At 56.3% G+C, this 11,635-nt stretch overlaps 1 protein-coding gene across 1 annotated transcript; it reads left to right on the forward strand.

Moving 5' to 3' along the window:
* The first annotated feature begins 281 nt into the window (after positions 1 to 281).
* SCN1B (sodium voltage-gated channel beta subunit 1) lies at positions 282 to 10,533 on the forward strand. Its single transcript, XM_007470970.1, has 6 exons — positions 282 to 454; positions 2,124 to 2,290; positions 2,954 to 3,194; positions 9,018 to 9,159; positions 9,739 to 9,810; positions 9,898 to 10,533. The coding sequence occupies exons 1-5, from the start codon at positions 415 to 417 to the stop codon at positions 9,803 to 9,805; spliced, it is 657 nt and encodes a 218-aa protein (XP_007471032.1). The 5' UTR covers positions 282 to 414; the 3' UTR covers positions 9,806 to 9,810; positions 9,898 to 10,533.
* The last annotated feature ends 1,102 nt before the right edge of the window (positions 10,534 to 11,635 follow it).

Genomic DNA, 11,635 nt, shown 5'->3' on the forward strand with positions numbered 1-11,635 from the left:
TCCTCCCTCTCCCTCTCCCTCTCCCTCCTCCCTCCCGTGGCCGCTGCCGCCGCCGCTGCAGTGCGCAGGAGACCGCGGCCCGCGCCCAGGCGCGCCGGAGCTGGAGCGGGGCCGGGGTCCGCGCACCTGGCGAATGTGTTCGGCTGCGCGCGCCAGCGCAACAGCCCGAGCAGCGGCCGCCGCCCGCGCGGCGGCGGGGATGCCCGGACACCGGGCTCCGGGGCTGGGCCCCCGGCGGTAACCGGAGCGGGGGGGCCGCGCCCCCCCTCCTCCCCCCCTCGCCGGTCCCAGAGCCGCAGCTGCTGCGCCCGCGCGCTCCCGGGGACATTCTGACCGCCGCCGGGTCCCGCCGCCTCTCGCCCCGCTGTTAATACCAGCGGCCCGGGAGGGGGGCGCAGCGTGCGCAGCGCAGCCATGGGGACGCTGCTGGCCTTCGTGGTCGGCGCGGCACTGGGTGAGTGCGCTGGGGGCGCGCGCGACGGGGGGCACAGCTGGAGCACTGGCCGGGCGGCGGGATTCGCGCGCTGGACTCCCGGCCGCGGGCGGGGGCCGCCCTCACCCCATCCCCCGGCCCGGCTAAGTCCTCTTCAGAAGTTGTGCGCGCGGGCAGCGGGGTTCCGGAGGGCGCGGAGGTGCGGGTGGGCGCAAGCGGGCGGGGGCCGGGCTGGCACAGGTTGGTGGCTGCGGGCGCCCAGCCGGGGGCGAGGAAACGCGGAGTCAGCTGCTCCCGGAGCCCCGCAGGCTGCAATGTGACACCCACAGCCGCGGGAGGTGGGGGTTGGGACGGGGGTGGAGGCGGCGCCCGGAGATTGGGACGGAGAGAAGGAGAGACTGGGAGAGATGGAGACGGAAGGAAGGGGCGAGAGACACAGAAGAACTCCTGAGCGCTCCGCTGGGAGACTGGAGAAATGGAAGTAAGGGGGGCGCCAAGAGAGAGGGATGCAGAGTGTGCCTGAGAGAGATTGAGGAGAGAGAGTTAAGAATCTGAGAGGGTGGAGAGAGGAAAAACTTGAGCGAGGCAGAAAGAGATGGAGACACAGGTAGACACAGGAAGAGATGGGAGTTTAAAAAGGACAGGGAGAGGTGGAGTGAGAGAGCGAGAGGCCGGGAGAGCGTGTCTGAGCCTGGGAAAAGGACACAAAGTGGTGGGACCTTTAGAGAGACTCCTAAGAGAGAGAAAGAGGGGGAGACAAAGAGGCGTTCAGGGAGATGGAGAGAGACAGCAGAGGAGGAGGGCAGAAAACCCCAAGATTAACAGCGGAAAGAATCAGGGCCAAAGGAAAAGCCCCGGAGCTGGAGAGACAGAGCATTAGCTAGTGAGCAGGAAGGAGGTGGCAGGTAAGAATGTGGAGGAGGGACTCAAACGGACTGGAATCCGGTGAGGGTGCAAAGGACCTGGGGCAGGAAAGCGCTCTGAGAGTTTTGAGAAGCTAATAGGAGGTGGGATTGGCTTCAGGAATTGAGGAGCCTGGGAGCAGAGGGGGCTGAGGGAGAAGTTTGGGGGTGGTGGTGGACGACAGGAACTTATGGGACTGGGGAGCAGGGCTGGAGTGTGGGTTTGCCCTGGTTCCCGTGCCCACCTCCTTCTCAGGCCTTGCCTTCTCCCAACCCATTTCTCTGGGGCTGGCTGGTCTTACAGAGCAATAATGGTAGAACTGACACTGCCACCTTGAACTTCTAACACAGCTGGAAATCTGGTCCCACCACCTACACGCTGCAGTATTTTGGGCAAGTGGCCTTCTGAAGAAGGGGTACTTGGGTAGCAAAGACTCTGAGCTACTGACCACAGTAACAGCCCTGTTGATTGGGGGTGTCCTGTGTGCCAGACCCCTTGCAACCTTACCTACCCTAAAGAACCTGCCCAGCAACCTCCAGAAGCAAAGACGATCGATTCCCTCATCATTCATAGAGGGAAACTGAAGCTCAGAGAGGATGAGGGACTTGCCAAGGGCACGTAGCAGGTGGCAGGGCCAGGCTCAGTATCTGGTTCTGGCCATTCCTGATCATTATTGAGGGGAAACAGATGGTTTCCGAGGGGCCCGAGAACTAACAGCCAGCGAGCCTGGCATTGCCAAGGGTGATGGGTGGTGCCCTGGCTCGACCTGAGCCTGCTGTCCCTGCAGTGTCCTCAGCCTGGGGAGGCTGTGTGGAGGTGGACTCAGAGACCGAGGCCGTGTATGGGATGACCTTCAAGATTCTGTGCATCTCCTGCAAGCGCCGCAGCGAGACCACTGCCGAGACCTTCACGGAGTGGACCTTCCGCCAGAAGGGCACAGAGGAGTTTGTCAAGGTGTGTGGGAGCCTGGCAGGGTTGTGGAGGGTGGGCGTCTGTGTGGGAGTTGGTGGGGGCAGGGTTCTGGTAGGGGTTGGTTGGTTGTTTGCAATAATGTGCTATTACTGATGACCTGGATCCAAATTCCAGCTCCACCATGACCGACTGGTGACCTTGGGCAAGTCATTGAGCCTCTCTGAAACTCCGTTTCTGCCTCTGTAAAGATGGGGGGCAGGTGGTCTCCAGCTCTGAGGTTTGCATGAGGATTGATTGAGTTCCTGCACCTGGCACATGGCACAAAATCAATGTCATTGCCATTATTTAGTACGAGCAAAAATGTCTCAGATGGTCATCATAGAAGGAAACAGAACTTTTTTGACCTCCTTTTTTTCTATGTGTATTTTGAATTACATATGAGGGGGCGCCATAAACTTTGAGGGCCTGCTGGAGAATTGGGGTCTACAGCAGCCGGCATCAGTCTGCCTCTCTCCCCGCCTGGGGAGCGTGTCTGGGGGCTGGGGAAGAATGGTAGAGAATGAAGGCCAGGAATGCTGTGTGGGGGCTTGGGCGGATAACTGAGGAACGCATGTGTCAGCATGTGTGTGTGTCAGGGCTCGGGACAGAATAGAGGTCTTGGTGGGGGACGTGGCCCAGCAGTGACCCCGCCCCCACTGCCCCCAGATCCTGCGCTATGAGAACGAGGTGCTGCAGCTGGAGGAGGATGAGCGCTTTGAGGGCCGCGTGGTGTGGAATGGCAGCCGGGGCACCAAGGACCTGCAGGACCTGTCCATCTTCATCACCAACGTCACCTACAACCACTCGGGCGACTACGAGTGCCACGTGTACCGCCTGCTCTTCTTTGACAACTACGAGCACAACACCAGCGTCGTCAAAAAGATCCACCTTGAGGTGGTGAACAAAGGTGAGTCAGGCCCATGGGCAGCCAGATGGAGGGACAGATGGCGAGTAGGGGACGGGTTGGCTCCGCGCCTGGGCAGCGGGGGCGGGGAGTAGCATCTCCTTCCTGGAGTCCAGCTCCGGCCTCCATTTCCCTTCAGCCACGGGGAGGTCACAGCGGGCCTGTCCCGTGGAAGTGCTGGGCGCATAACTCAGCTCTGCCACCTGCGCTGTGTGACCTCCAGGCGGGTACCGCCCTGTCTCTGAGCCGAAGGATCGTCCTGTAGCAAACAGGATGATAATAGTATCTGCCTCTCCTGGTGTTGTTGGAACCATTCTTATGTCCCAGGGAGGTGGTGAGGATTGAGCGAGATGCTGGGTGTCAGTTGAGGGCATGTCTGTCACAGCAGGGCCTCAGCACACGGGGGCAATGGTGGTGGTGCGTCTGATTGTCAAGTAGCCTCAGCCCTGCCTCCCACTGTCACGTCGGGCAGGAGATAGGAGAGCGTCTTCTAGAGCAGTGCTCGTCGTATTTGACTGTGTGCACGAACCACTTGGCAGTCTTGCTGATGTGTCAATCCTGACTTAGCAGATCTGGGTTGGGCCCAGGATTTCATCTCCAATAAGCTCTCAGGCGAGGCCAAGTCTGCAGGTCTGGGCTCACACCGAGCAGCAAAGATATAAGGTGTTGTTGAACCATTTCATCATTTTGGCTTCAGCTGCCTTGAACCCCTTTCCTGAACTATCTTCTGATTGGGTGTAAATTGGAATTTTCCAGGGCCCTATGGCCCGTTGGCTTAGAGAGTCAGGGAGGTATCCCAGACCTTGGGCCACCAAAGAGCAGGGCACGTGAGTCCCGAGGGACCTGCAGTGCACACACCTCATCACGGGCAACGTGCATTGGCCCACCCTTCCCTGAGAGGGGTGCTGGCTTTAGCGCCTTACATGGAGTCCATCATTGAATCCTCCCACCCACCCTGTGGGGTAGAGGCTCTTCCTATCCCCATTTTACAGATGGGGAAATAGAGGCTCAGGGAGGTAAGATTACATGGCCAAGGTCACAGAGCTGGGACCTGGATTTGAACCCAGCCAAGCCCGTGTGACTGTTGTTTCTGTTCTTGGCATGATTCACTATACTCTGTCAGCCAGAGCCTGTGGGTTTCTTTTGATAGTTAGCATTTTTGTTTTTTTTTTTTTTGCGGCACGCGGGCCTCTCACTGTTGTGGCCTCTCCCGTTGTGGAGCACGGGCTCCGGACACACAGGCTCAGCGGCCATGGCTCACAGGCCCAGCCGCTCCGTGGCATGCGGGATCCTCCTGGACCGGGGCACGAACCCGCGTCCCCTGCATCGGCAGGCGGACTCTCAACCACTGCGCCACCAGGGAAGCCCCGATAATTAGCATTTTTAAGTGTATTATCAAAGTGATCCAGCAGAATTCAATTCAGGAGAAATGTCTGAGCGACTCTTTGGCATAGGTCACTATGCTGGGTGGGCAGTCGCCCATGGATGTAGATGATGGAGCCCTGCCCTCATGAGTTGGGGGGACAGCTGTAACAAAGACACCCCAAATACTGTGGTTTAACAAAATCTCTGTCAGTCCTATCTCTCAAATCTGTGTTGAGGTGAAGGGTCAGGCAGTGGGGAGGCTCCACGATGCCCTTCAGGCATCCAGGTTCTTTCCACCTTGTGGCTCAGCCCTTGCTCACAATGCCATCCTCACCTGCGTGGTGGAGGCTGGGCTCATGCACACCTGTGACCTAGTAGAGTCTCTGTTTTTTAACGTTATCTACCACATTATACTGCCTCCCAGAGCCTGTGTTCCTTTTTTTTTTTTGAAAAATATTTATTTATTTATTTGGCTGCGCTGGGTCTTAGTTGTGGCATGTGGGATCTTCGTTGCTGCGTGCAGGATCTTCGTTGCGGCGTGTGGGTTCTTTTTTTTTTTAAGTTGCGGCATGCGGGCTCTTAGTTGTGGCATGAGGGATCTAGTTCCCTGACCAGGGATGGAACCCGGGCCCCCTGCATTGGGAGCAGAGTCTTAACTACTGGACCACTAGGGAAGTCCCCCAGAGCCTGTGTTCTTATATTTACGTAATGTAGAACTCTTTCTGTTATCTTCCCAGAGCCTGTATTTTCTGCATCCTCCACCATACCCCAGTATTTTTTATCCACCACATTATGGTACTACTTTTTTAACATTACTCACTGTAGTGTAGTATTTTATATTATACTATATGCTATATACTGTTTCACATTAGCAGACGTATAACTTTTTATCATAATCCATCATACTGGAGTATTTTTAATGTTATCAACCATATTATCACATTTTTATCGTTAGCCACCATGCTATAGTATTCTAAAATATTATCAATCATATTGTAGTATTTAAAATTTTTACTTGGTATAAATTCATCATCACCAATCATACTGTAGTATTTTTTTTAAAGAAACTTTTATTTTATATATCACTAGCCATGAATTTGTCATTAGTTATTACGGCCGCTAAAAAATATGGAACACTTCATGAATTTGCGTGTCATCCTTGCACAGGGGCCATGCTAATCTTCTCTGTGTCATTCCAGTTTTAGTACATGTACTGCCAAAGTGACAACATACTGTAGCATTGATATATTTTTTTAAGTTTATTTTATTTTATAAATTTATTATTTATTTATTTATTTATTTATTTATTTATTTATTTTTGGCTGCGTTGGGTCTTCAGTGCCGTGCACGGGCTTCCTCTAGTTGTGGCGGGCAGGGGCTACTCTTCGTTGTGGTGCGCGGGCTTCTCATTGTGGTGGCTTCTCTTGCTGTAGAGCATGGGCTCTAGGCACGCAGTTTTCAGTAGTTGTGGCACGTGGGCTCAGTAGTTGTGGCTGGCAGGCTCTAGAGCGCAGGCTCAGTAGTTGTGGCGCATGGGCTTAGCTGCTCTGCAGCATGCGGGATCTTCTTGGACCAGGGCTCGAACCTGTGTCCCCTGCATTGGCAGGCGGATTCTTAACCACTGCGCCACCAGGAAAGTCCCAGCATTGCTTTTTTTTTTTTTTTTGTGGTACGCGGGCCTCTCACTGTTGTGGCCTCTCCCGTTGTGGAGCACAGGCTCCAGACGCACAGGCTCAGCGGTCCTGGCTCACGGGCCCAGCTGCTCCGCGGCGTGTTGGATCTTCCTGGACCGGGGCACGAACCCGTGTCCCCTGCATCGGCAGGCGGACTCTCAACCACTGCGCCACCAAGAAAGTCCCAGCATTGCTATTTTTAACATTACATATCACTCTGCAGTATTTTTTTCATTCCCCATGATATTATTTTATTGTTAGCATCACTGGCCGTGCTATATTCTTTTTTTATTGTAATCCACTGTCTTACTGCAGTATCAACACTACCCATCAGTCTCTATTGCCTCCTTGTAATGACCCCTCAGCAATGAACTGAGTCATTTCCAAATGAGGGGCAGTGGGCGCTGGTGGTGAGACCTTCACTGACCTGGCAGGGGTGCAGAAGATGGTAGGAAGCACCTGGGGGTCCCCTACCAGGGATGGGGCTGGCAGCTGGGGACAAGCTGGCTAATTCTATTTGGACACACCCAGTATGAAGGGAGCAGGTGTTGAGGTGAAGCGGTCGCTGAGGCTGACGAGACATCCGGCCTGCAAAGGTGGAGGCTGGGCTTCAGATTTGGGGGCTGCCTGTGTGGGCAGGCAGGTGAAGCTCTCAGAAGATTTGGGGTTTTTGAAGAAATCAGAGGTCTCCCTAGAGAAGGTGCCTCTGCCCCTCAGTGTGACCCCTCTGCCTCAGTTCCTCATCTGTAAAGTGGAGGAGTCCCACCTCCTGAGATGTCTGTGTGGGTCCATGGAGACTACGCTGGACATATCCCAGCCATTTCCAAGTTTCTCTTTGGCTGGGGAAGCTTTCCAGAGCAGATAAGAGCTTGGACCCTACAGTCGGTTACATTTAGGGTTGAATCCTGGCTCTGAGTGCAGTCCTGGCTGTGCATCCTTGCCCAGCACTTTGCCCTCTCTGGGCCTCAGTGACCTTGTCCTGCAAATGGGCTACAGAGCCATACCTGTCACTGTCCTAATCTGATTGGGAGAGCAGGAGATACCAGATTATCTAAATCCATTTGGGTATTGAGTTCCAGGAGCAGGGGTGAGAATTCCGATGATTGAGCTTTATCCAACATATATTCAACTCAGTGTGCTTCCGGAGGTCAGCTGACATGGGAAGCCTGGACTGTCTCTATCCTTGAGGTTGTTTCAAAGAGTCAGAGAGATGCTCAGGTAAAGAATTTAGCACAGATCCTGGCTGAGAGCATGCATTCACTGCATGGGACACATTCATGGTAACTTTGGAGTGAAAGAACGAACAAACAGTTGAGGTGTGGAACCCTGTCCCCAGTTCCTCCTGCAGGGAAGCAGGGGAGAAGCATCCAGCCCTGCACCCCCGCTTCCCTGTGGTCCAGAAAACATTGGTGCCGTCTGCACCAGGTGTAGCAGCAGAAAGTGCCCACTCCCAGGGGAGGAAGACCACATGGGAACAGCGGGGAGAATGAGATCCTGACCATCCAGAAGGAGGGGGCCAGGGATGAGGAGTGGACACCTGCGAAATCCGGCCGAGGACGCCACAGTGGCCTTCCGCTCTGGTCCCGTGGCTGAACGCGCTCCCTTTACAGTTTAAATTTAGGCTCAATGAAAGGAAGCTGGTGTTGGCAAGAGCCAGGGCTGCGGAAAGGATAGAGGGTTTCCAGAAAACGTCAGCGAATAGCCAACACTTATGCGGTGCTGACTGTGGGCACATCCACGCATGTTACAGATGTTAACTCGTTTTCTCTTCCTAGCAACCCTGTGAGAAGGCATGAGTATTATCATCCTTATTTTACAGAAGGAGAATAGAGGCCCAGAGAGGTGGAGTCATTTGCCTGAGGTCACACAGCTAGTAAGAGGCAGAGATAAGATTTGAACCCTGACAGTCTGGTCTCAGAGCCCCTGCTCTTAACTACTGTGCTGTACTGCCCCAATAATGACAGTAATAATATTAATAATAGTAAACATGTATCAAATGCTATGTATATGTCAGGTACTATTCTAAGGATTTTTAGAGCTTGTTTAATTCTCACAACACTCCCATGAAAGAGATATTGTGATTATCAACTTTTTTAAATCATTTTTTGTTGTTGTTATTTTTATTTGGGGATTTTATTTTATTTATTTATTTTTAGCTGCGTAGGGTCTTCGTTGCTGCGCTCAGGCTCTCTCTAGTTGCGGCGAGTGGGGGCTACTCTTCGTTGCGGTGCGTGGGCTTCTCATTGCAGTGGCTTCTCTCATTGTGGAGCACGGGCTCTAGGCGCGCGGGCTTCACTAGTTGTGGCTCGTGGGCTTAGTTGCTCCGCGTCATGAGGGATCTTCCTGCACCAGGGATCGAACCCGTGTCCCCTGTATTGGCAGGTGGATTCTTAACGACTGCACCACCAGGGAAGCCCTCCACTTTCTATAGATGGGGAAACTGAGACCCAGAGAGGTTGAGTCACTTGCCCAAGGTCACACAGCTGGCAAGTGGTAGAGCCAGGATTTGAACCTGAGTCTTCTCCTTGTAGAGCTACAGCTCTTGGGCACCTACAGCCACCTGAATGACACAGAGGACCCTCGAGTTACACAGGGAGGCAGGTTGAGGGCGATCCCGAAGCCCATCCAAGGCTGGTTATTGAGAATCACAGTAACAACGATGGCTCTAGGGAAGCAGCCTGGCCTCATTTGCAGACCGGGACCAGGGAGGTCAAGCCACTTGCCCAAGCTTGCACAGCAGGCTCAAGGCACACTCAGGCTGCCACCTGACCGTGCCCGGCCCCTGCAGCCAACAGAGACATGGCGTCCATCGTGTCCGAGATCATGATGTACTTGCTCATCGTGGTGTTGACCATATGGTTCGTGGCAGAGATGGTTTACTGCTACAAGAAGATCGCCGCTGCCACGGAGGCTGCTGCGCAAGAGAACGCGTGAGTGGGGTCGCTGAGGAGGGGGAGAGGCGGCCCAGGACAGCCAGCGCTTCCCAGAGGGGAGCATGAGCTGAGTGGGGAGGTGGGCCGGGGAGCAGCCCAGGGCGCCATCTGCTGGTCGTCCCCGGAGGGGACCATTTGGTGTCAGAGATGGGATGAGGTCCCAGCCCCTCCCCCCTCAGACTCTCAGCCCCCACTTCTGTCAGGACCCAGGGTTTGGGCCCAGCATCCTCTGCCCCAAAGATACAGGACTCCAGGCCCTAGCCCTTTTCCCCCCCAGGACCCAGGAATCTGAACCCCCCAGTCCCTGCTCCCTCAGACTCAGACTCCAGGCCCTCAACCCCTTTCCCCGCTAGAACCCAGGAGTCTAACCCCCCAGATACCTCCTCCCTCAACATTCAGGACTCCGAGCCCCAGCCTGGGCTTCTTTTGGATCCCTGGGATCCAGCCAGCCAGCCCCCTCTTCTCTCTGACTGGAGCCCTGTGCACCTGGGACAGAGACCTCAACCCTCCTTGGCCTCCGGGGGGTGGGCCAGAGTGACGTTGGGGTTGCTGTACCCCTGACCTTTGGCCCCACAGCTCGGAATACCTGGCCATCACCTCAGAAAGCAAAGAGAACTGTACGGGCGTCCAGGTGGCCGAATAGCCCTGGTAAGGTGGCTGGGCAGGCAGGGGCTGGAGGGCCTGGGAGGTGTCAGCCATTAGGTGCCTGATGCCCTGTGTCTCCCTCACCTTTAGGCCGTGGGCTCCGCCTCAAGGAAGAGCCAGCCCTAATGGGGAACATCCGGGCACAGCCTGCCCCCAATGGGGGTTGGCTATTCCTGGGCCTCCACAAGCCTCAAAGTCCTGCCAATGGAGCCTCCAGGGTGGGAGAGGGCCAGGGGGCTTGGCTCACACCCCGAATCCAGCCTCTTCCTCCTGCCCCATCACCCGCCCGCGCCGTGCATGATGGGTAAAGCAATACTGCCGCTGCCCCCATGCCTGCTTCTGCTGCCTGTTTGGGAGGGGGCGGTGAGGTGGGGGCAGCGGCTCCGCACCCCTCTTTCTTGCTGATTTGCACACATTGGCCGCTTTGGACACGCACTACTGGGGCCCAGCCCCTCTCTGCCCCCTCCCCGCCCGGTGAGGGTTATGATGGGCTGGAACAGCTTGGGACAGGGGGTTCTGGGACCCACTCCGACCCCCAGCGACATTTCCCCTCCTGCTTCCTCTGGCTGGACCTGGGGTCTCCTCTCCCTGTGATGCACTCTCACCCCAGCCCAACCCGCCGTCTCTCACCAGCCTTGGATTGTGGCCACTTCGAAAGGGGCCCATTCAGCCTCGTCTCTCTTTACACAAGTAGTTTTGTTCATGAAATAAAGATTCTTGGACTTGCTTCATAGTCTCTCTCGTGAGCCCAGTCACCTTCTACACCCTCTCCAGATTCAGGAGCCTCAGTTTTCCTGGGGACTGGCCCTCCAGGGCAGGCAGCAGGGCCTCTCCACACACATTCGGGGATAAGATGGTGGCAGTGTCCCAGGCTCAGCGCCTGCCTGAAGGCTCAGCGGGTGCAGCCACTTGATACTTGATTAATGTGTTGGGGTCTGGGGAGTCATTAGCTCAGCGGGGACCAAGAGTTTCGAGGGAGCCAGCAGAAGCCAAGGAAGCAGACTGGTAGCCGGTGTCAGGGGGGGTGATGAGGGAAGGAGAGAGAGGGCCATGAATGGAGAGAGAGGTGGAGAGGCTAGGGGCTGCGCAGTGCCAAGGCTGCACCAGTGTGGCCCCCTGTGGGAGGCTGTGGCTCTGAGTGCAGGGGGTGCGAGGGGTGAGCGGGTGGGTCCGATTGTACGGGGACGGCCCATCTGCAGTGAGCAGCTGTGGTCTGACTGTGTTTGAGGGCATGGCTGTCCGCAGGCGGGTGTCTGCTGGTGATCCTTGTGTGTCTGGGTGTTTATCTGGCCCTGGGGTCTGACGTGGATGACTCTTGGCTGCTGGCCAAGGGTGTCTGATGCGGGACAGTGTGTATCTGCCTCTGGACACTTCCGGCCACTTGGCCTGGGCCTCAGCACTCAATGCTGCCTTTTCCGGGCCAGGTCCCCATCCCCCACCCCCGTCTAGGACTTCCCAGCTCCAGAGGTCATTGCTGCTGGCGGCAGAGAGGCTGCCAAAGCAAACCAGCCCCCGTGACTTGTAGGAAAGCAGCTGGGGGGAGGGGGTGGGGAGGGGAGGGAGAGCAAGGGCGGGGGCAGGCGTCGGGACTGGGGCTGGGCTGGGGACACTGGAGGGGCAGAGGCTGGTGCAGGAGTTGGGGTGCGGGAGGGGTCTGGGGCACGGGCTGGGCTGAGGCCGGCCTGGAGCTGGGACCGCCTTGTTCAGGAGTTGGACAACAGGTGCAGGAAATGGCAGGGGCAGTGGTGGGCCTGGGGCTGGGCCGAGGGTGCTGGAAGGGGCAGGGGTGCACAGGGACGGGGTTCAGCCTGAGCTGGGGCAGGGCGGG

This window comes from Lipotes vexillifer, unplaced genomic scaffold (assembly GCF_000442215.2).
Source record: "Lipotes vexillifer unplaced genomic scaffold, Lipotes_vexillifer_v1.1 scaffold182, whole genome shotgun sequence".
NCBI lineage: Eukaryota > Metazoa > Chordata > Mammalia > Artiodactyla > Lipotidae > Lipotes > Lipotes vexillifer.

Coding starts and splice junctions, on each gene's coding strand:
- SCN1B (XM_007470970.1), top strand. CDS start 415: ATGGGGACGCTGCTGGCCTTCGTGGTCGGCGCGGCACTGG. Junction 2,291..2,953: donor GCACAGAGGAGTTTGTCAAG/GTGTGTGGGAGC, acceptor CACTGCCCCCAG/ATCCTGCGCTATGAGAACGA. Junction 3,195..9,017: donor CCTTGAGGTGGTGAACAAAG/GTGAGTCAGGCC, acceptor CGGCCCCTGCAG/CCAACAGAGACATGGCGTCC.